General features: G+C 39.2%; 2 protein-coding genes across 3 annotated transcripts in view; one reads left to right on the top strand and one right to left on the bottom strand.

The window, feature by feature from the left end:
- The window catches only part of LOC121441339 (acyl-coenzyme A thioesterase 9, mitochondrial-like), a 41,908-nt gene extending 31,357 nt beyond the window's left edge, over nucleotides 1-10,551 (top strand). For both annotated transcript variants that reach the window (XM_041642469.1, XM_041642470.1), the window contains 7 exons: nucleotides 6,815-6,882; nucleotides 8,123-8,234; nucleotides 8,388-8,478; nucleotides 8,616-8,701; nucleotides 9,437-9,524; nucleotides 9,668-9,818; nucleotides 10,381-10,551. In XM_041642469.1, the coding sequence (XP_041498403.1) occupies nucleotides 6,815-6,882; nucleotides 8,123-8,234; nucleotides 8,388-8,478; nucleotides 8,616-8,701; nucleotides 9,437-9,524; nucleotides 9,668-9,818; nucleotides 10,381-10,469 (685 nt within the window). In that variant the 3' untranslated portion in view covers nucleotides 10,470-10,551. The remainder of the gene's footprint in view (nucleotides 1-6,814; nucleotides 6,883-8,122; nucleotides 8,235-8,387; nucleotides 8,479-8,615; nucleotides 8,702-9,436; nucleotides 9,525-9,667; nucleotides 9,819-10,380) is intronic.
- A 7,552-nt stretch (nucleotides 10,552-18,103) lies between these two features.
- Nucleotides 18,104-23,620, bottom strand: part of LOC121441321 (peroxiredoxin-4-like) — a 45,394-nt gene continuing 39,877 nt past the window's right edge. Inside the window, exon 7 of the mRNA XM_041642453.1 lies at nucleotides 18,104-18,150. Coding sequence (XP_041498387.1) covers nucleotides 18,119-18,150 — 32 coding nt within the window. The 3' untranslated portion in view covers nucleotides 18,104-18,118. The remainder of the gene's footprint in view (nucleotides 18,151-23,620) is intronic.

Below are 23,620 nucleotides of genomic sequence, written 5' to 3'. Positions count from 1 at the left end.
TCTCACCTTCTTCCGAACCCCCCCCCACCTTCCATCCCACCCCCATTCACTCCTTAGAGGGGGCAGATGGAGAGGGAGAGCAATTAAAGAGATATCTTGATAGAGGGGGCCATTATGGGGTTAGGGAGAAACCTGGTACCAGGGAGATTCCAGGGAACCTACAAGAATGACCCCAGCTAAGTCTCCTAGCAATAGTGGAGAGGGTGCCTGAACTGGTTTTCCCCTGTAATCAGATTAGTGATTATGCTAATTGTCATCATAGAACCTACATCCAGTAACTGATGGAAGCAGATTCAGGGATCCACAGCCAAGTACTGGACTGAGTTCCTGGAATTCAGTTGAAGAGAGGGAGGAGGGATCATGATTGGGAAAAGCACAGGAACAGCTGACCTGAGCTAGTGGGAGCTCCCAGACTCTGGACTGACAACTGGGGTGCCTTTACGAGAGTGAACTAGAATCTCTGAATGTAGATGACAGTTGTGTGGCTTGATGTGTTTGTGTAACCCCTGGCAGTGGGACCAGGACTTATCCCAGGTGGATGAACTGGATTTTTAGAGCCCATTCGCTATGTTGGGATACCTTGCTCAGGCTTGATGCAGAGTGGAGGGGCCTAGTCCTTCCACAACTTGGTATGCCATTTAGCTTTTTATTAAACTAACCACAGTGGTACATTTTCAGATAGTATAAAGGAATATTCCACAACAGAGAAGGATTTTGAACTCTATAGTAAATCTGGGTTTTATAGGCATGTACTACCAATACCAGACTTTGTTTTTGTGGTTTGTATGCAAAGTCTAGCCATTATCTTGTTATTACATCGAAACCCCTATGTGGGCTAGGTTGCTCTCAAACTTACAATCTTCCTGTCATAGCCTTTCCAGTGCAAGGATTATATATGTGTGCCATCATATCAGGACTATAGCATATCTTGAATTCAGGTATTGTGATACTCAAACTGACTATTTTCTTTTTTTTTAACTTATTTTTTATTGAGAAAAGAAAAAAAAAACAAGTTTCCTCCTCCTCCCAGCCTCCCATTTCCCTCCCCCTCCTCCCACCCTTCTCCCCCTCCCCCCACTCCTCTCTCCCTCCCTCTCCAGCCCAAAGAGCAGTCAGAATTCCCTGCCCTGTGGTAAGTCCTAGGTCCTCCCCCCTCCGTGCATTTCTAGATAGCATTTATATCACCATGCTAGGGACTTACTTCTATGGTAGCATCTTTGATTAGCGTGTGTGAGACCCTGAGTTTGATTCCTAGCACCAAAAATATAAACTCATAAAAATTCAAAACTATATTACCATTGTCACACCTAACAAATACAAGTAATCCTTAATATAACATAGTATTCCTTCATACTTACTTACTCTTTAATGTCCTTTAAAAGGGGTTTGTTCAAATTAGGATCCAAATTCAGTGTATAGATTATGCTTGATTTTATGTTTCCTAAGTCTGTTTTTAAAATAGCTTTACTGAGTTGTAATTTATATGCCATATGATTCACCCACTGAAGGTGTACAGTTTGAATTTTGATATACTTACAAGTTGTACATTCTTTTAAGTATGTTCTAACCTAGCCTACTTGTGTGTCTCCACTGCCCTCTTATTGTTTTATATCATTAACATGTTGAAAGACTGGGCTAGCTATTGCATAAAATACCCTACTTCCTGAATTTGCCTTATTGCTTCTTTTTGACATCCATATTCTTTGTATGTGGTACCGTGTACCTACTGTGTCCTGTACCTGAAGTTTGACCCAGAGCTTTGTGTTAGATTCAGAGGCATGATTGGTGAGAGCATATTATCATTATGCTAGGAAAGGCCCTGTGAGTCAGTAGGTGTTGGTGGTACCACCTGAGCCGTTGCTAAGATTGATCTGTGTAGTCTACGAGTGGCATGCTCTCCACAGTGAAGTTGTTTTTCTCTTCTTTATCTTGTGATGAGCTACTTCTTCTTCCATCTTTTCTGTTTACTAATCGATTGATCAATTGATTGATTGAGGGGGGAATGTGTGTAGGTTATAAGACAACTTTTGGAACTTGGTTTTGTCCTTCTTCCTTGTAGGTCCCAAGGTTTGAACTCAAGTTGTTAGACTTGGTAGCAGGCACCTTTATCTACTAGCCATTTTAGCAGCTACTTCCTCCTCCACACTCCTTGATCTTAATGCATGGAGTTGATCATTGCAATAATCATTTTCATTGGAATAAAGCAACCTTTAAATTCTGTGATTTTTCCCTCAATGTATTAAATTATTAATTTATTAATAATTTACTAATATTAATTTATGTAAAGGGATGCTTTCCCTAATCTATTAAGGCCATTAGATTTGTAATACATATATATTTAATTTTTTTTAAATTTGGTTATTTTCTAATGACATATTCCCATTTCTTTTTTCTCTTTAAAGAAGGTATCTGACTTCCATGGATTTGATATATTAAGTATATTTCAATCAACTATAGTCCTTACTCTTCTTGATGTTCAGGTTGTATCATCTTCTGCCAGGGGGAGATTGGACACCTTTGTCCTTTCAGCCTATCCCCATTAGTCTATTGTTTTGTTTTGTTTTCAATTTCTGATCATCTGTATCTACAGCAATAGTATTTCACTGTAATGTTTTCCTATTTAATCATGGAAGTGGATTTAAGGAACTAATAAAAAGAAAAAAAAATTACTAATGATAATCCAGCCACCAAGATTTCAACAGGAGTTTTAGTTCCAGTTCCCATTCTATCTTATTTATTCTTTGCACACGCAGACAATGTAGTTTAATCATATTTACTTCTTTCCTCTCTTATGCTCATTCTTTATCCTTCTCCCCACACCTGCTGAACCCCTTCTTCCCAACAAGGCCCCCTCCTACTTTCTTGTCTTTTTCTTTGATACACTGAGTTTAGTTAGGTTTGCTTACATGAGAATGAGGGGATGTTATTTATTGGAGCATGGGTAACTTATCAGTAGCTACTCCACTGAAGAAAATGATGGTTTCCCCCATCCTCCTGGGAAGGATGGGACTTCATGATGAAATGTTGATCATGTTCTCCAGTTAGCACAGGTAGCCACAGTTGCTGTGAGTTCACGAATATGAACTGTCTTGTTATGTCCAGAAGATAGTATTTCACAGCATTCTTCCCAATCTTCCTGCTCTTATATGTGTATCCTCATAGTTCCCAGAGCCTGGAATTACTGATAGAGAAACCTTATTTAGCGATGACTCCACAGTCATTAATTCTCTACACTATGAATGGTTATGAGTCTCTGCATTAACCTTTGATCTCTACACAAAGAAGCTTCTCTCTGAAAGGCTAAGATGAACACTTATCTGCACCATTAGTCCTTTATACCTTCCTGCCCTCTAGTTTGATGAGACAATTTAGGCCCACATTTCCCCCTTTTATTTTATAGTAATAATAATGAATAAAATGAATTTTATGTCCTTTCCCTTTCATTTTATTTCATACGTTTCATCCCAACTGCAGTTTCCCCTCCCTTCACTCTTCCTAGACCCTTCTCCCACCTCCCCTCTCCCCCTAGACCTCTCCCTCCTGTTTTCCTTCAAAAAAAGAACAGGCCTCACAGGGATATGCACCAAACATGGCCTAGCAAGATACAAGAAAATGAGGCACAAACCCTCAAATCATCTAGACTTGGCAAAAGGGTCCCAGGTGCAAGCAAGAGTCAGAGATACCCCCACCCCCCAAAAAAAACTCCAGTTGTTAGGAGTCATACAAGAACACCAAGCTACACAACCGTAACATATAGGAAAAGAACCTAGCTCAGTTTCTGTGTTTGTCACTTCAGTCTCTGTGAGTTGCTATGAGTCCTTAGTTGATTCTGTGGCCTGTGGTCTCACGGTGTCTTGACCCTCTGGCTCCTCCAATCCTTCCTTGATCTCTTCTGCAGGATTCTCTGAGCTCTGCCTAATGTTTTACAGTAGGTCTCTGCATCTGCTCCCATCAGTTGCTGGGTACTGCTGCTCTGATGGCAGCTGGGTTAGGTACCAATCTATGAGTATTACAGAATATCATTAGGAATCATTTCATTGACTTTCTTTAGCCAGTTGTGCTTTGTTCTATCCTAGGTCTCCAGATATGTAACTTCTGGTTCTTGGCCATCCAGGCAGTGTCAAGCATAGGCTCCCTCTTGTGGAGTGGGCCTCAAGTTACAGGCAGTCGTTGGTGGGCCACTCCCACAAGTTCTGCACCACCATTACCCCAGCACATCTTGCAGGCAGAACAGATTGTAGGTCAGTTTTGTGACTGGGTTGATGTTCCAGTCCCACTGCTAGAAGCGTTGTCTGGTTACAGAAGATCGACGGTTTGGGGTCTGTACCCCCATTACTAGGGGACTTCAGTAGGGTCAGTCTCATAGATTCCAGGGAGTTTTCACTGCACTAGGTTTTTACATAGACCACCACCCCCATGTCCTGTAATTCCAGTCATCTCTGCTAGTACTCTCTCTCATCTTAATACCCTTTCTTCCGAAACCCTGGAGTCAGCTATTTATCTATAAAATTCTGAGACTCCTTTTAGTGGGAACTGATATCTTACTCCAAAATCTGGGTACTGGAGCTATACTGGTATTATTTTCTCCCTTGTTTCTATGCAGTGTATAGAGCTAGGATATGTACTTTTCCTGTTGGTATGGCAAAATACCCTGACCAAAAATTAAAATTCTAGGGGAGAAAAGATTTCTTGCAGCTCTCAAGTCAAGAGTACAGTCTGTCATAGGGAAATCAAGGGAACAGAAGCTTAAAGCAATGGGTTATATTGCATCCACAATCAGGAAGCAGATAACAGTGAAAGAATGCTAGTGTTCAGTTCACTTTTGCTGTTTGCTATAGTCTGGGAGCCCAGCCAGTAAACAATGTCACCCATAGTAGGCAGGTCTTCACACATCAATTAGTGTTGTCAAGATAATCATCCATAGACATGCTTAGAAGGTCATGTAATTTAGGTAATTCCTCACATGTCCGTGCAGGGACCTAACATCTATGTAAAACCAGATTCTGTCAAATTGACAGTACTAACCATCACAGTATGTATTCACTCTACATAATGATGGATCTCATAAAGACATTTTGTGCAACTATATTATAGACTTGAATCACATTGACCCCAACCATCTTTTTTCTTCTCTTTCCTTCCTCTACATTTCTAAAATAGTCTCATTTCTAATATAGATAGATAAAGATATTTTTTTTTTTGGATTTTCGAGACATGGTTTCTCCGTAGCTTTTTGGTTCCTGTCCTGGAACTAGCTCTTGTAGATCAGGCTAGCCTTGAACTCACAGTGATCCACCTGCTTCTGCCTCCTGAGTGCTGGGATTAAAGGCGTGCGCCACCGGCGATAAAGATAATTTTATGTTTTCATTTGAAATCTAGGATTCACAAATGATACACATGTTGAATTCTTTTGCTGCAGTGAAGAACTCTTTTATCCTTACTTTTTAATTATGATAAATTAAGTTCTTTATTTCAAAGAATTTTTATTTTATTTTTATCATTTTGATTCATTATAGTTATTTGTTTTATTTTTATTTTTGAAGAGTTTTAAGAGATGCATTGAATTCTCCTATACCTTTTACCTAAATTCCCTGGTCAACATGGTACCTAATTCATCTTCTTCTCTTACTCTCTGAAATTACACACAGGGATAATTTTTCCCTGAATCATTTAAATGTATGTTTTTGGTGACTTCAATTCTATGTAGTTTAGTGTATGTCTCTTAAGAACAATGTAATTCTCATACATGACTTCAATGCCTTTATATCATGTTTTCAATTTATTTAATAGTGAAGCAATTATATTATCTCATACATGATCCATATTTGGATTTCACCAGATGTCCCTAAAATTTCCTTGTGAAGTCCTAGCCCAGATTCAGGATCCACTAAAGCAGTGGTTCTCAACCTTCCTAATGCTATGACCCTTTAATACAGTTCTTCATGTTGTGCTGACTTCCAGCCATAACATTGTTTTCATTGCTACTTCATAACTGTAATTTTGCTATTGTTTTGAATCATAATGTTAATATCTCATATGCAGGATATCTGATGTGACACCCTGTGGGGTTGAAATCCACAGGTTGAGAACTGCTGCAGTAAAGGACCCTGCATTTCATTTGGTTATCGTGTTTGTTTAACAGAAGTACCCCTCCTGCCTTCTGCCTTTGAAGATACTGAGATTTTTGTAGAGTTCAAGTCAGTTGTCCTGCAGAATGTTCTAAACCAATATTTTTGTTCTAATGAGTAGAATCAGGTTTAACTTTGTGCCAAATACTTATATTCTGTTTTCTTTGTGCCTTTTCCTTTTGCAAGACAGGCCTTATGGAGGTCAGGCTGACCTCAAACTCATTTTTATGATGACCCTGGGCCCCTATCTCTCCTTCCTCTCTCACATGCTAGGATTACAGGCATGTGCTACCATGCCCAACATCTGTATCTGTATACTGTGAACTTTCTAGTGCATAGTTATGCCTATAAGGAGAGGGCTTGCTCAGTTGTTCCAATGTCCATGTATGAGACTGTCAATAAGCATTACCTAAAAAAGAAGACCTTTTCATGTTGGCAGTGCTGGCCATCAGGGCCTTACATATGCCAGGCCAGCACCCCATCATTGAGATATAACCCTGATGAAGACTTTCAAACTGGCAGGCACTTGTTCATCTTAATTCTTTATTAGATAATAGCATAAATAGCGTACACTTTTTTGTAGTAGGTAGGCCTAAAACTTGACATCCTCCTGTCTCAGCATCCCTAATTTTAGGATTACACCCATCAAGGCCACATCTTAAACTAAGTTTTTCTCTTTTGTTTAGGCCGGCATTTGTAAATCCACTCATCCCTGAAACTGCAGAAGAAGAAGAACTCTTTAGACAAGGAGAATGTATGTTAACTTACTTATAGTAAAATAAAAATTTTAAGCATATTAGTTTTACCTTAGAAGGGATTATTGAAGATTATATGACTCTTATAACAGTCAGATGTGTTACTCACATCAGAAAGTTTTTGATAATAAAAAATACTATATTTTGTCCCAAGGAGTTAATGCTTTGAACAGTTTTATTGATGAGACAGTATTAAATGAAGCAATTTCTCTTTTCATTTTCTTATTGCTTGAGAATTACATACATGCATATAGTATGTTTTTATCAAATCCCACCCCTTTTCCTTCCTTCCCTATACAATGCCCACTCTTCCCTCCTAATTTCATATACTCTTTTTAAAACTGAATTCACTTAATGTTGCCAATATGTGCATGGGTGCAGGACCATTTACTGGAACATGGGTAGTGTATCTTAGTGGTTTAAATGCAAGACAGGTCAGGACTCTAGACCAGTATGATAACCAGTGTTTTCATGCTAAACTGATATAATTTCCAAGAAAGATGGGCTCAGCAGTTAAGAGCACTGGCTGCTTTTCCAGAGGACTCAGGTTCAATTCCTACCTGTCTGTAACTCCAGTTCTGGGGGACTTGACACCCTCATACAGACATATGTGCAAAATCAATGCACATAAAATAAAAATAAGTTAAATCACTATTTTAAAAAGTCTTCCGCTGGGCAATTGTGGTGCATGCCTTTAATCCCAGCACTAAGGAGGCAGAGGCAAGCAGATCTCTGTGAGTTCGAGGTCAGCCTGGTCTATAGAGTGAGTTCCAGGACAACCAGGGTGGTTACACAGACCCTATCTCTAAAAACAAAACAAAAGACCAAAAGAGTCTTAAAAATAAAAGAAAATACTTACTAGAGAGACCCTATCTCTAAAAACAAAACAAAAGACCAAAAGAGTCTTAAAAATAAAAGAAAATACTTACTAGAAAAACAAGGTTTCTTTTGTGGTTTGGGTTTGAAACCCAGTGCTTTGTACTTTAAGAAAAGTGCTGTACTTCTGAACTGTGTCATGTACCTGGTCCCATTTCTGGAAATTTTATGCACTCTCTGCAACATTCTACTGGATGAATAAATGTATGTGTGTGTATGTACATATATACATATGCATGTGTCTATGTATGTGTATATTCTGGTGGGATTTTGAAACTTAGACATAAGTTGTATGCTGCAAGACAACCTAGATGCTGTGAGAGGACTCTCCTGATCACACCTCTTTGTTCTTGCATTCTCCAGTGAACAAGGGACGAAGGATTGCCTTTAGCTCCGCTTCATTACTGAAAATGGCTCCCAGTCCTGAGGAGAGGAATACCATACATGAGATGTTTCTTAACACACTGGATCCAAAGTAAGTTAAGATGGTGAGACTACAAGTTGAGAAAGTATTTGAGTACAAGGTCTTCTCCAGAGCCACACTTGAATGGAGAGTGTTTCTAACCAGTTTCTTCTCAAGAGTGAAAGCATGACAATAACCAGGTTTAATTCATCTCCACTTGCACAGGACTATAAGTTTTCAGAGTCGAATTTTGCCGCCAAAGGCAGTGTGGATGGAGGATACAAAACTCAAGAGCTTGGATATTTGTCACCCTCAGGTACTAGAACTTTGTGAGCAATCTTCTGAATGTGCTGGATTGCATTCATGATAATTGTCTAAAATCTGACACACCTTTAAACGGCCCACAAAAGGGTAGCCACAAACTTTTATTTGTTAATATTCATTTTTTTAAAGGAGCGGAACATTTTCAATCGGATCTTTGGTGGTTTTCTTATGAGGAAAGCATATGAACTTGCGTGGGCTACTGCTTGTAGCTTTGGGTGAGTTTGACTTAAGTTAACTTCTGAGAAACAACTTATTCCACTGAATGGAAATATTTTAGACCACTCTGAACTACACTATAGAATTATGCTTTTTATAAGATCTCTGTGTGCTACATTCACGTGTGTGTGTGTGTGTGTGTGTGTGTGTGTGTGTGTGTGTATCTTTAGGTTTTAAATGGGGAAATTATGTAAGATGACACTGAGACCATATAGATCTCAAATCAGTTTGCTTTCTGTTTTTCATATTGCTGTATTTTTTTCAGTTGGTCTTTAATTAATGAGCTAACATTCTAAAATCTAAGTAAAAGGCCTCAGATAATTTTTTAATTAAAAACTTTTATTATATATTCCTAGGTAATGTCATACACAAATTGAGCCCCAGACTTTTACTGTAGTGAATATCACCCTCATAGTAGCTGCCTTTGATAATATTTCCTTTCTTTTTTTTTTTTTTTTTTTTTTTTTTTGCTTTTTCGAGACAGGGTTTCTCTGTGGCTTTGGAGCCTGTCCTGGAACTAGCTCTGTAGACCAGGCTGGTCTCGAACTCACAGAGATCCACCTAGCTCTGCCTCCCGAGTGCTGGGATTGAAGGCGTGCGCCACCATCGCCCAGCAATATTTCCTTTCTTTACATTTTTTTTGACTATTGTTATTTTGCGTCAGGAAATTGTTAAGGGAAATACTTTAGACCTGAATTTTGCAGTTCACTCTAATCTTGGTCTTTCTCCAATAGTGGTTCCTGGCCATTTGTGGTAACCGTAGATGATATCATGTTTCAGAAACCCGTTGAAGTTGGCTCACTGCTCTTTCTTTCTTCGCAGGTAGGTGTGCCATGAAATGTGAAAAGTATTTTTTGTCATTTGGGTTTAGAAAAGAAGTTTTTATTTTCTGTGTTTCTTTTATGACTGGGTTCTTCCCTTGTTCCTAAAACAACTGATTACGTCTTATTTCTATAATCTGTTAGGTATGCTTTACTCAGGACAATTACATTCAAGTCAGAGTACATAGTGAAGTGGCCTCTCTTGAGAGTAATGAACATATGACCACCAATGTATTTCATTTTACATTCATGTCAGAAAAAGAAGTACCCTTGGTTTTCCCCAAAACATATGGAGGTAAGTTATGATGACTGCTTCTTCCTAATGAAGGAAAGAAATGTTTAAGAAAGAAATTCTCTTTTTTTTCCATGGCAGGGGATTGAACCCAGGGGTTTTCATACATTGAGCTATATTTCCATCTTTTAAATTATCCCTAAATCCAAGGATTCACATGAGCTAAACATGTATTCTGCCACTGAGTTAGATTTCCATCACTCTTCTTTTAAATTATCCTTACCACCTGTTAGCCCAGGAGCATGTCTTTGGGAGATGTGGGTTTTTATGTTCTGTAGCCCTGAAAGCCAGAGATGCCTTTTGGGCCCCAGAAATGGCCGTTGTTACTTTGCTTAGCTTTTGTATACAGGCCTGGTGGGAACTGCAAACAGCCATTAATAATGAAAGAAGACTAGTGCAGCCAACAAAAAGGATGAAGTCAGCATCTGTTCTCTCAGGATAGTGTGCATCCCTGTTGCTGGCTTTGCACATGCAATGCTGTCCTAGTATTCCAAACTAGTCATTCATCTGTATGATTGTCCAAGGTGCTACACATTTCTCCAGCGGTTTCTTTCTTGTATTTCAGAGTCCATGTTGTATTTAGATGGACATCGTCATTTCAAGTCCATGAGTGTCCCAGTGACCTTGAAAAAGGATTACCCTGTGGAGCCCTAGGAAAATCTCACTTGCTGCAAACCAGCAGTTCCTGCACAGTGGCATAGTGCCTAATAAAGCCATGCTGTAAAGTATTGATGTTTGTATGGCTTTTCATCCTCCAAAAAGGGGACTATATTCAGCTTTTAGAACCATCAGAAAAGCAGAATGAGTGGCTGTATGGGGCTGAGGGAGTGAAAGAATGATTAAACAATAAATCCTTTTACAGTGCTGTGAATTGTGAGCCTACCGTGTTGCTTATGACCCCTATGTGCTAAACATTTCAGCCGATTGTGTTTTTATACAGTTGGGCATGTTCTTTTGAGTGAAATTCTTTTTAAGCCTGACTGGTTTCCGTATGTTGTCTAAAATCCCACAAATGCTATATGTTTGTTTATTGTTTTTTAATCTTTTTTTTATTTCTTTGACTATTTTCTTTTTTTCTTTATTTTTAAAAAAAGTATCTTTTCTCATTTTACATATGAATCCCAGTTCCTATTCTATCCCCTCCTCCCATTCCCTTCACCCCCCCCCCCGCCACCCAATCCACTCCTCAGGGACAGTAAGGTTTCCCATGGGGAGTCAACAAAGTCTAGCACATTGTTTTTCTTTTTTTCAAGATGGTTTCTCTAGCCCTGGTTGTCCTGGAACTCACTCTGTAGACCAGGCTAGTCTCAGTCTCACGGAGACCCACCTGTCTCTGCCTTCTGAGTGCTGGGATTAAAGGCGTGTGCCACCACTGATGGCTTATATGATTGTTCATTGCTTATCTCCCCAAGGTTTTATTGTTGATAGAGGGCAGATGGAAAGCAGATAAAGGAATTCATGAAAGTCTACGGCATTTGTAAAGATTTATGGGAAGGTTTAAATTTGAAAATATAAAGAAGTGTTCAGGGGTGAGGTAGATGTGGAAACAGAATCATTTGTTCATTCTTAAATTTACTAGACACACCATGTTATGGGTTGGGAAGGATACTTCTGGTTTTAAAATAGTAACTGTTCATGCTTCTGGAGCATTTATATGCTAGTCAGGCATTTGACCTGTATGAATCATATTTCTTTCACGTATCATGGTGAGGCAGGATCTGCTACTCCCCATAGGGTTGCCACTCGGGAACCTGAAGTGCATCCTGGTTAAGTGCCTTGTTCAAGGTCTAGCAGCTCAGAAGTAGCCTGCTGGCAGTTTAAGTGCAGGGTATTCTTGAGAACTACAGCATGCAACATTCAAGGAATATAACAGGAGGTATCATACCCACTGGGAACTCAAAGGGAAATATTCTATTTCTTTTTCATCTTTTATTCTTTTCTCCTTTCCCTCGCCCATTCCTTTTTTCTTTTTGGTATCATAGATTAAACCCAGAGACTTGTATGTTTTCCAGCACAGTGTTAGACTCTAACCAGCAGTGCCCTTAATTTGCACCCAAGATACTTTATTCCATTATGGGAGGGGAACTTGATCGAGTTTAGAAGAGGAGGGAACAAAATAGAGACTACATAGATGATAAAAGGAATTTCTGGCAGTGTTCTTTAGCAAGGGTTCTAGATCAATGAAAACAGACACAGCTCTGGCTTGGAATGATCTAGACTACTTTAAAATTTGTTTATGTAATATTTATTAAAATCATAGTCAATATAAAGTATTTTGCATGAACAGTCATGGAAAAAACAGCTCACTCTATGGCATGTGGTTTAATTGAATGGGATCAAATTGAACCACCTGGTGATTCACCTGGCCATTTGGTCCTGTGTTTTGGAGATCTATGTATGACATGGATACCTATGACTTAGCTAGATGGCTAAATGGAGATGATCCTCATTGAATTAAATTCATTTAAATTGACTACATATCTTTTTATACATTATGCATCATGCGATTAGCCATTTGTGCCTGTACACTGAAGTTTTTCTGGACTTTATTTCTATTCTAAACACAGTGTTATAAGAACACCTAAGACATTTGGCCCCTAAATTCTTTCCTCAGGAAAAGTATGTAGAAGCAAGATAGCAAGCTATCTAGACCAAGAAGTATGCAAACAGTGAAGATAGAGAAATTCCAGAACAGTTAAGCACATACAGATGCCCACAATTTTTTCGGACTTTGCCAGATTTTTGTCTTTTGTTGTAAAAATGTCTTCGGCATTTTATAGTTAAAATGACATTTGTTAATTGTTTTTCTTTGAATCCTGCTTATTTTGTTTTTATTTAAACTTTTCAAGTCAGAAGTAACACAAGTTTTGTTTGCATTTACCAATACAGGTATTGAGGTTCTGGGCTGAGCCTGCCATAGCTCAGTGGTATAGACAGAATTTATGTCCCACCCAGCCCTGCAGCCATTCAGTCTCAAAGAAACACACAGAGGCTTATATTAATTATAAACTGTTTGCCCTATTAGCTCAGGCTTATTATTAACTAACATAAATTAACCCATAATTTTTATCTGTGTTTAGGCATGTGGCTTGGTACCTTTTCTCAGTGAGGCATTCTCCTCTTGCTTCCTCTGCATCTGGCTGGTGACTGTGTCTCTGTCTTTCCTATTCCCAGAATTCTCCTAGTCTTGTTGCCCCCCCCCATACTTTGCCTGGCTACTGGCCAATCAGCATTTTATTAAACCAAGAAGAGCGATAAATCTTTATAGGATACAAGAACATTCTCCCATAACACTTCATCTTTTTTCGTTTCAAAACAAGAACTCTAAATCTAATCTCCTTTGTTTAGCTTTTTTCCTGACCATTATCCATAACAACATGTAACCAACAGTCTAAACAAAGACAAACACCCATAATGCATTTTGGTGCCGATAATATAAGGACCCAAAGAAAATTTAGGATTATAGTCAAGTCCTAACTGGAGTAGTCTGTAAGAATGGGTCAGTCATCTCAGCCAATAGCCTTGAAGCTGTTCTGGATGTAGAACTCAAGAGGAAACTGCAACAGAAGTGCTTTAAAATGGGAGGCTGTGGCGGGGAAGAGACAGAAATCTTTAATAAATAAATTAATTAATTAAAAAAATGTGGGCTCATCTGGGCCAACCATTCCTATTGGAGATTTTTCAGAGGTCTTCCTTGATCAAACCTTATGCAGAATGCATCCACAGCCTCTCATTTTCTGTAGAAACAAAATCAAAACCTCTTCTCCAAAGTAACACATCTTGACTTAAAGTTTGAAGTCAAGGCCTTTTCAAATAAGTAATTTGGATTAATCCAGCATCATTTATAGTCAAATGTCTTTTAGCACTCTTGTTCCTTCCACAGCAGCCAAACAATTAAAAAAACAATACAATAATATACTGTATCCAGATTCTCTGTGTATTTTGTATCATTATTTGTCTTTTTTTACTCTAAATTTTTTTTTTGTTTTTAAAAGGGGGTTTCTCTGTGCATCTTTGGCTGTCCTGGAACTAACTCTGTAGACCAGGATGACCTCAAACTCACAGAGATCTGCCTGCCTTTGTCTCCCAAGTGCTCAGATTAAAGGCGTGTGCCACCATGCCCAGATACACTATCACTTTCTTTTTTTTTAAATGATGTTTTTTTTAAACATTTATTTATTTATTATGTATACAATATTCTGTCTGTGTGCATGTCTGCAGGCCAGAAGGGGGCACCAGACCTCATTACAGATGGTTGTGAGCCACCACGTGGTTGCCGGGAATTGAACTCAGGAACTTTGGAAGAGCAGGCAATGCTCTCAACCACTGAGCCATCTCTCCAGCCCCACACTATCACTTTCTTAAAGCATTTCCTCTGTCGTTTTTATTTACTTTCCCAGGTCTACATACATATTTTTTAACATACTGTAAACCATTTAGAGGCATTTTGTCTCAATCTGTCTTTACTGTATATCTCTATCTTTTTCAGACCATATGAGTCTTTTATCTGCTAAGCGATATGGCCAGGATTAAAGCTGCGGTTTGGGGGCCTGGCTCCACCCCATTCCTTTGTTTTCTGAGAGTCTAGCTTCATGGCAGAGGTACTAGTGGGAGCCAGATTTATTGCCAAAAGTCTGCAGACTTTCTAGGTCCATGAAACCACCAAGAAGCCTGATGCAAGGGTCTTCATAAACAACATTTAAGTGTTTTGTGTCAGAGACTCTTAAAAGAGCTGCAAAGTTTTTGCCAATAATGTTGAGTTAGGAAACCTCTCTTAAAGGAGACACTACTCTGTTTGCTGCCAGAGAACAGTCTTCCTGAGTAAAGATGGTTACAAAGAAGGTGCGCTTGACTCTGTTCTTTTTTTAAAGCTTTCTCAGGCTTCATGTGGAAATTCTTGCCAAACATTTGGATGCCATTTGTAAGCAGAAATTTCTGTCCCACATGGTCCTGCAGGCATCCAGTCCCAAATAAACACAGAGGCTTATATTAAATATAATATAATTATATATAATAGGCCATTTGGCCTATTAGCTCAGGCATATTAACTAGCTCTTACAACATAAATTAATCCATAATTCTTATCTATGTTTAGTTATGGGGCTTGGTACATTTTGTCAGTGAAGCATTCGCCTCTTGCTTCCTCTGCATCTGGCTGGTGACTGTATCTCTGCATTTCCTCTTCCCAGAATTCTAGTCTGGTTGCCCCACCAATACTTCCTGCCTGGCTACTGGCCGATCAGCATTTTATTAAACCAATATTAGTGACAAATCTTTACAGTGTATAAGAGCATTCTCCCACACCACAGTGGTAGACTGTTTCCATAGCATGTTTAACCTTAAGCATAGAAAATAAAGTTGTTTTTGTTTTGAATAAATATTTTAAGTTGATTAAAGAATACTCTCAAAGATAACAAAGTTGTTTCTAGATTATTAATGTTCTATTTCTCTTTCATAATAACTGAGAGGGATGAGGTTGTAGCTCAATTGATAGAGTTATTGTGTATCATGTGTTAAGCCCTGAATTCATTCCCAGCACTGTATAAACTGGGTGTAGTGCTGTATACCTGTCATCCCCAAACATAGAGGTAGAGGCAGGAGAATCAAGTTTAAAGTCAACCTTCGCTTTGTGGTGCATGCCTTTAATCTAAGCAGTCAGGAGCCAGAGGCAGCTGGATTGCTGAGTTTGAGGCCAGCCTGGTCTACAAAGTGAGTTCCAAGACAACTAGGGCTACATAGTGAGACTTTATCTCAGTAATACTAATGACAGCCAGGCAGTGGTTTAATTTTAGCACTTGGGAGGCAGAGGCACTTGGATCTCTGTGAGTTGAAGACCATCATGATTTACAGAGCGAGTGCCAGGATAGATTCTAAAGCTACATGGAGAAAATGTGTCTATAAAATAAAAAAAATGATAATGATGAATATGACAATGATGATGAAGAAGTCATCCTTAACTACACAGTAAGTTGGAAGACAGTCTGGGCTGAAACCCTGTCTCAAAGATAAGAAGAAATAGGTGAGAACATTTTTTAATTTTATTTATTTTATATGTATTCCTTTAATATTCATATCCTTTACATCTTCACAGCTGTACTATTCACTGATAATCAGATATTTTTGTAATCTACCAAAGTGAAAAATTTATCAGTGCATTTTAATAATTGGCACTGATCTTTGTATTAGTCTAACCAATTTACATATTGTGGAAAGAACAAAGACTAATGAAGAAAAATATGAAAGTGGAAGGGAAAACATTGAGGGTGAGATGAGTGTGTATATGTTGGGGGGTAAAGGTCAGAGAGATGGAGGAGAAGAAGGTATGGGTAGGAGTCAGAGAGATGAGGGAGCGAAGAGGGTGGAAGTGGGGTCATCCAAAACTATGTATGAAAATATAAGGAATAGTAGGGAGGGCCATGGACCTTCCTCAAAGCAATGAGTCATACACTCTCTGAGGAGTGAATTGAGTGGGGGGATATGTGGAGGGAATGGGAGGAGGGGAGGAACTAGGAACCTGGATTGGTATTTTTAATGAAAGAAGATAGTTTGTTTCTTTCTAAAGAAAAAGAAAGGAAGGAAGGAAGGAAGGAAAGAAAAAGAAAGAAAGAAAGACAGCATGCACTTTGATCCAGCAACAGAGCTTTGTTTTTTTTTGTTTTTTTTTTTTTTTTTTTTTTTGGTTTTTCGAGACAGGGTTTCTCTGTAGCTTTGGAGCCTATCCTGGAACTAGCTCTGTACACCAGGCTGGTCTCGAACTCACAGAGATCCGCCTGCCTCTGCCTCCCGAGTGCTGGGATTGAAGGCGTGCGCCACCATCGCCCGGCAATAGAGCCTTTTTAAAAACAAATATTGTATGGAGAATTGAGATCTTTGGAGAATTTCAAGGACAGTTAATAATCTATCTGAAGTCAGCCACCTCCATAGAATCTGTCATACATTTGGGAAATCCCAGAGTCCTCAGAAAAGAATCTGTAATAAATGCCTTCATATTCAAAAAAAAGAAAAGAAAATATAAGGAAACCTACAATGTTTGTAAGCTAATTGAAATTTATTAAAACGTTAAGTGCAAAGCAGAAAGGACAAATGACTTAAATCTGTTAGACTTGCTAAAAGTTCATATAAAGTAAAGATGACCACTAGACAGAAAAGTGTCTTCTAGAAGCCTCTGGTCATCCCATCAGTTGCTGAAGATCTAGATGTTTGTTTGAGAGTTGAAACAGGTTCCTGCGGACAAATGGAGGCTGGAATCTCATCTCTTCCGGCTTCTTCAGCATTTTCCATCTGGGCCCCTAGTCTACTTGGGCAGGTCTTTTCCTTCAATCACTGTCCCATATCCTAATCCTCTCTGGAAACACTTAGAAGTATTCTTCACTAGCTCAAAACCAATGATCACATTTAATTTTTCTATGTTTTAGCACTGGGAGCCAAACCCAGGGTCTGAATGCTTTATAGTCAAGTATGCTAGCTACTTTTTAACTAAACTCCCAACTCCTATTTTTCAGAACTTTTTTGAGACCTGGTCTTTCAATGGAACCCAGGTTGGCCTTCACCTTGTGATTCTTCTGTCTCTCTCTCCCAGGTGCTGAAATTACAAGCACAGGCCCTAGATACCTTACTATTATCTCAATACATATAAAACTTAGTATCAATAGAAGGGATACTATGTGGAAATAAATGTCATTATTTCAGGTTCCTTATCATAAAATCTTTTGCTGTTACTCTCTTGGGACAATTGCCTATCTTTCTATTCTTTGCTTTTTTTCTATCTGTTTCCCCACACCAGTGATTGAACTCAGGGCACGTTACTACTAAATTATACTTCTACTAACTTACTCCTCTATTCACTTTATCCTATTTTAAGTTTATTGTTTTCTTTGGTGTGGTTTGAGCGATAAAAGGTCTTATCAAGTAGTTCTCTGGAACTTAACTATGTAGACCAGACTGGCCTCAAACTCAACTGAGATCTACCTGACTCTTTATAGCACTCAAAACAAAAGCAAAACAAAACACGCAAATGAACAGAAAACTGTTAACAAGCTTGTTTGAGTAGCAAGCAATTGAGTTGGGAGTACAAGACCTCAAGAGGTCTAGTGTTCGTTCACAAGGCTTTTTATATCCATAAGAACTATCAAACTTAGTTATCACCCCTACTAACAACAGAAGAGTTATTCATAGCACAAAGGCTAGGCACCCTTGCTTACGACTTGAGTTTTACAGAACCACATTTCTATTCTCTCTTATTATAAGGGCCACTAAAGATGAATGCAGGTTGATGTAGTCGCCCACATCTGTAAATACAGCACTCAGAAGGCTGGCAGGAGGATCACAAGAGACCCTGTTTCAAAAAAACCAACAAGACAACAAAGACAGTGAGGGTGTGCCCATCATATGACAATTTTAAATATTTAATGATACATTACTAGGTTCTATCATAAAAAAGACAACTCACAGTGCAGTATTAGGGTTCAAAACATTTGACCCAGGCATTTTGTTAACCACTCAAAATATTTGAAATATACTGGGAATCCCTTGGCAATGGGCACAGAAAACTTTGTTTTTAATTCTCATCCTTTCTAGCAGAGTTTGGCATCTTTTCCCCACTAACATTAGTTAAATGCTTCTACTGCATCTCTTAGGTAGGTGATTAATTTAAATCTTAAATACTTTGTGTTACTTTACCTTTCAGATATCCTTATCTTTGGAAACCTCTCCTTTTGCTGAAGTATCTGGAGGGAAGGCATTGTAGTCACCCTGCATTTCTCTCCATTCTTCATCAAATGCTTTTTGAAGCTCCAATGCCAATTTTCTATCTTGGTCTTCTTGTTGATGCTTCTCAAAATACATATGCTCCAACTCTATCAGCCTTTTGGTGACAAAATTGGGTGTTTCCTCATCATCTAAGGAAGATTTGGGGGACATTTCAAGATAAGTGCCAGGCTCACCAGCTGCTTCAGATGAAGATTCCTGATGCTTTCTTTCATTAGTATGTTTACTGCTCGAAGGGGGAGACGTTTTATCTTTTGCCCCAGTTGTGCTGTTTTCAATTTCCTCGCTCTTGCCTGATAGACTGCTTCCATTCTCTGTTTCGGCAGAAGAGTGAGCAGTAGCTTCTTCTATTTTAATGTTCTTAAGTGGGACATCAAAGAGGTGCTTAGAACAGCTTGGTTTTTCTCCGTCATCTTCCGAAGTGCCCACTTTCACATCATAGTCATGAAACGAAGCACGAAGTGCATTTATAGTACCTTGGTTTGGGATCTCAGGACCTCTGGAGCAGTTAGCCGCTGGCATATTTTCCTTAGTTTTCATTTTCTGTCCCATACGGCTCTTCCCATCACTGTCAGTTTTCACAGGTATTTCCTTGCCATCTTGCACAGCGTCATACTGTGAGGCTGACTCAAGCTGAGACTGAAGAAGGGAAGGCTTTGGAACCGTGTCGCAATGTTTTAGTTTGCATTTTTTCTTTCTTGGGGATGTTGCTGAATCACCCATGCTGAACTTTTTAGCCTCCTCCTCCCTTTGCCTTTGTTCTCTCATTCTGAGCATTTCTGCCCATAACCTTTCCTTCTCCATGTCCTCTGCCAATAACTGCCTTATGTATTCCTCAGAAGCTCTGGTTTGTCTTTCCATGGTGTCCTGGCGCTCAGCCTCCATCTTCATCATCTCCTCTTCATATTCTTTCCTCAATTCCCCGGGTTTACTTAGCACCTGAGCTGGCAGAGCATCACTTAAGACCCACCACGACGGCTGTTCCTCCTCAGGGTCCCTCTGTTTGCATTCCTCTGGATACTGTGCTTGAATTCTCTGCCACAGTTCCTCATTGATAAGACTATTTATATGAGTATGGTCCAAAGCCCACGAAGAGACCGGGGTGCGGCAGAAGGGGCAGGATGAAAATAGTTTTTGGAGAAGTGCCTTAAAGCACGACTTGCACATCGTGTGCTTACAAGGCAGAGTTATGGGCTCTATGAGGAATTCCATACAAAGGAGACAGTGGCAGTCATCTAAACACAAGGCCTTGGCTTTAGATAAGGCCATTTAAACAAGTAAGTCCCAATTTACACGGGTACCTCGGCGGCCTGACTGGATGTTCCGTGCTTAGCGGCAACAGCAATGGCTCCGAGAGAGCTAGCTGGCACTTCCGCTGTGCGTGTTTGACATCCGGTTACAGGCCCGCCCCTCCCGGCCCCGGCCCCATTGCTTCCTGGAATGTTCTAGAACTTCTTTCCCGTGTTATCCCTAAGCGAGAGCTTTTAGCCAGTCTACCTACTACCTAACTTAATGTATCCCTCGGAGGAGACTTGGAATAATCATTCTATATTTTTTTTATATAAGACAGGGTCTGACTTCGTGGTCCAGAGCAGTCTTGAGCTTGTGGTTCTCGTATCTCAGCCTCGTATACATTCTGGGACTACAGGAATGCTGCAGCCGCAAATTCCTGAGCTCGAAATTCTTAGTTTTTGTTTAGATTTTCCTTCAATATACAGTCTCTGGGGATGATGGCGAATTATTGATTTTTCAAAAGTTCAGGTGTTTTGTGCTAGATGGCAAGGGACTGGATTCATTTCAAGCACCTGCCTTTTTCCTGAATGAAATCTTGCTAAGTGATGCTGTGTTGGAAACCAGGAACTGACAGCAAGATACTGCACAGTAAAATTAGTTCTCTGCCAGGCCTAATTTACAGTCCCCTCCTGGGAATAGGAGAATGTAAGCAGCCCTCAGTCACAGGAGAGCAGATCTTATATAGGTCTTCCATGATGTTTGCAAACAAGCAAAACTTAAATAAAAGCAAGAAATTTTGCGGTTAGCATTTAGTATAAATTCATTTTTAGAGATTTGACATCGTTGTGATTGGTCAGTTTCGGAATGCCTCGTCAAGTTGACCTGGTTTTTTGTAGTATCTCTGTCGTCTGATGGATTCAAAAAATAAAAACGGTAAAAAAAACATAGGAATATGGATCATATTACACATAAGAATCAAAGTCAAAAACATCAGGACTTTGAAAACAGATATGGTAGCTGAATGATAAGAGGAATGGAAACTCTGGATTTTTTTTTTATAACTTGGCACATAATGTGTGTGAATTACCCACATTAAAATCAATAGTGCAGGCAAAATGGGGCAATCAGCTTTGATATTAGCTGAACTTTATTCACATGCCACATTGAGAAACATTACTTGATCTGGCAGTTTCCTTCTTGGAAATTGTAATGTGCTTTAGGATACAAAAGATTGGAATTATCATGCATAAAACCCTTCTTCTCTGCTGTGGATCTATGGATCAGGGTTTGAGCACTGGCTGCTCTTTCAGAGAACTGAAGTTTGATCCACAGCACCCATATGTCTGTTCAGAATGTCTTCATTTCCACGAGATCCAGTGCCCTCTTATGGTCATCCATGGAGTTGCATGCACATGGTACACAGACACTTATGTAAAACATTCATATAAATTAATAAAATACAATTTAATAACCCTGCATCACTTTCTAGTACCAGCTCTGGTAAAATGTGCATTATCACAGACATATTTTTTCAAAAGTATCTGTAAGCACATTAAGCAAACTAGGAGTATCTGTAGTGGCTAGGAGGCTTGAGATCATACCTTTTTGTAGAAAGAAAAGCATTATCCATGAAATAAATTGATCTCTTCTTTTGAACCAATTATAAGTTTTGTTTCATTCCAAATATATCTTCTTTTATTTCTTATTTTTTTAATTTTTATTTATTTATTTATTTATTTTTGGATTTTTCGAGACAGGGTTTCTCTGTAGTTTTTTTTTGATTCCTGTCCTAGAACTAGCTCTTGTAGACCAGGCTAGCCTCGAACTCACAGAGATCCGCCTGCCTCTGCCTCTCGAGTGCTGGGATTAAAGGTGTGCGCCACCACCGCCCAGCATATATCTTCTTTTAGTTGAGAGATTATGACACATAATTTTCAGAAAAGCTTAATATTTCAATACATGTATACAGTGTATATACACAGTCTCTGTGTGTGTCTGTCCTTCACAAAGGGTTTTGCTCTATCTTTATTGAACAGGACAGAAAACATCACATGAGAAAGGAACAGGATACAGAAATCTTTGACTTTTGCAAGGATTTATGTCACTGACTCCAACAGACACAAGTAACAGTGTTACAAACACCATTGTTTACCAAGTACTATCTCGAGGTTATATTTGACATTTATGGTGGACATTCATTTTATAAGATTGATTTCCAACTTTATTTTTCTGCCTTTGGAAGATGATCATCCGAACACACATGCCTTACTGTGAATCAGGTGCATGGAAGAATACATAACAACATTAGAGTATGCATTACCTTAGGTTGTAAAGGTTGATTTACGTGGGACATACAAGACGAGTAAGGTACATTGTGACATTGTTTTCTTTTTCGTCAGATTTTTTTTCTTCAATTTATAATTCATCTTACACATCAACCACAGTTACCTCTCGCTCCATCCCTCCAGCTCTCTTCATGTCTCTCCTACCCAATCTACTCCTCAGAGAGGGTAAGGCCTCCCATGGGCGTCAACAATGCCTGGCACATCAAGTTGAGGCAGTACCAAGGCCCTCACCCCTGCATCAAGCCTGAGCAAGGCATCCCACCATAGGGATTGGACTCCAAAAAGTCAGCTGAAGTGCCAGAGATAAATCCTGGTCCTATTGCCAGGAACCCCACAAACAAACAAAGCAACACAACTGACACCCACATGGAGAGGGCCTAGTTAGGTCCTAGGCGGGCTCCCCAGTGTGACTCTGTTTTCTTAAAGGCAGGTTAAACAAACAAGCTGAGTACACAATAGGATAGCACTTTGAAGTCCCAAGTGACCTCAATGTGTACTATTAGCTTTGTCTATGAGGTTCAGCTAAAGATTTTCAGAATATTGCGGTGCAAACAATGTAACAATCAACAGTCTTATTCCAGCTGGGGACTCTGACCACTACATTAACTGTAACAGCACACACAAAACCTGCACAGGTACCAATGAAATGAAATCCCAGCATTTCCCCCAGAGAGGGGGAAATAGATACAAGGTCTATTTGCAGTTGATACCTCCTGGGTAAGGCAAACATCAGAGCTTTCTCAGAATGTCATTGAGTATATCAACCACAGTCCATGGCATGCCCCATGTCCAGGAGTAGCTGGCCAACACAAAGCAGACATATTGTTTATTTTTGTTATTGTTGTGTATATATTTTTTTTAATATTTATTTATTTATTTATTATGTATACAATATTCTGTCTGTGTGTGTCTGCAGACCAGAAGAGGACAGCAGCTCTCTCTACAGATGGTTGTGAGCCACCATGTGGTTGCCGGGAATTGAACTCATGACCTTTGGAAGAGCAGACAATGCTCTTAACCACTGAGCCATCTCTCCAGCCCCTGTTGTGTATATATTTTGTTTTGAGTTGTTTGCACTTTTAATTATTACCTTTTTCTTTTTTTCATATAGGGTTTCTTTGTGTAACACCTCTGATTTGTCCTGGAACTTACTCTGTAGACTAGGCTGACCTCAAACTTACAGAGATCCAACTGCCTGTGCCTCCTGAGTGCTGAGATTAGAGACCTGTGCCACTACCACGCAGCAATTACTTTTAGTTTGTCTTGGTTTTCATTTTGAGAGAGTCAGGAAATGAACTTTTATTCATTTATTCATTATTTATTTTCATTTTCCCCTCAACTGAACCATTTCTTTCCAACAAGTCTACCTGGTAGGTTCATGTATCTTTTTTGGCCCCTACAACTTTTAATTAGGGTTGCCTGCATGAGAATTAGTGTGGGTTATTTAGTTGAGTAAAAAAT

Source organism: Microtus oregoni, unplaced genomic scaffold (assembly GCF_018167655.1).
Source record: "Microtus oregoni isolate MIOR12 unplaced genomic scaffold, Mior012 000074F_ref0000038, whole genome shotgun sequence".
Lineage (NCBI taxonomy): Eukaryota > Metazoa > Chordata > Mammalia > Rodentia > Cricetidae > Microtus > Microtus oregoni.
Note: the sequence above shows the minus strand (reverse complement) of the source record. Positions and strands in the feature narration are given on the sequence as shown.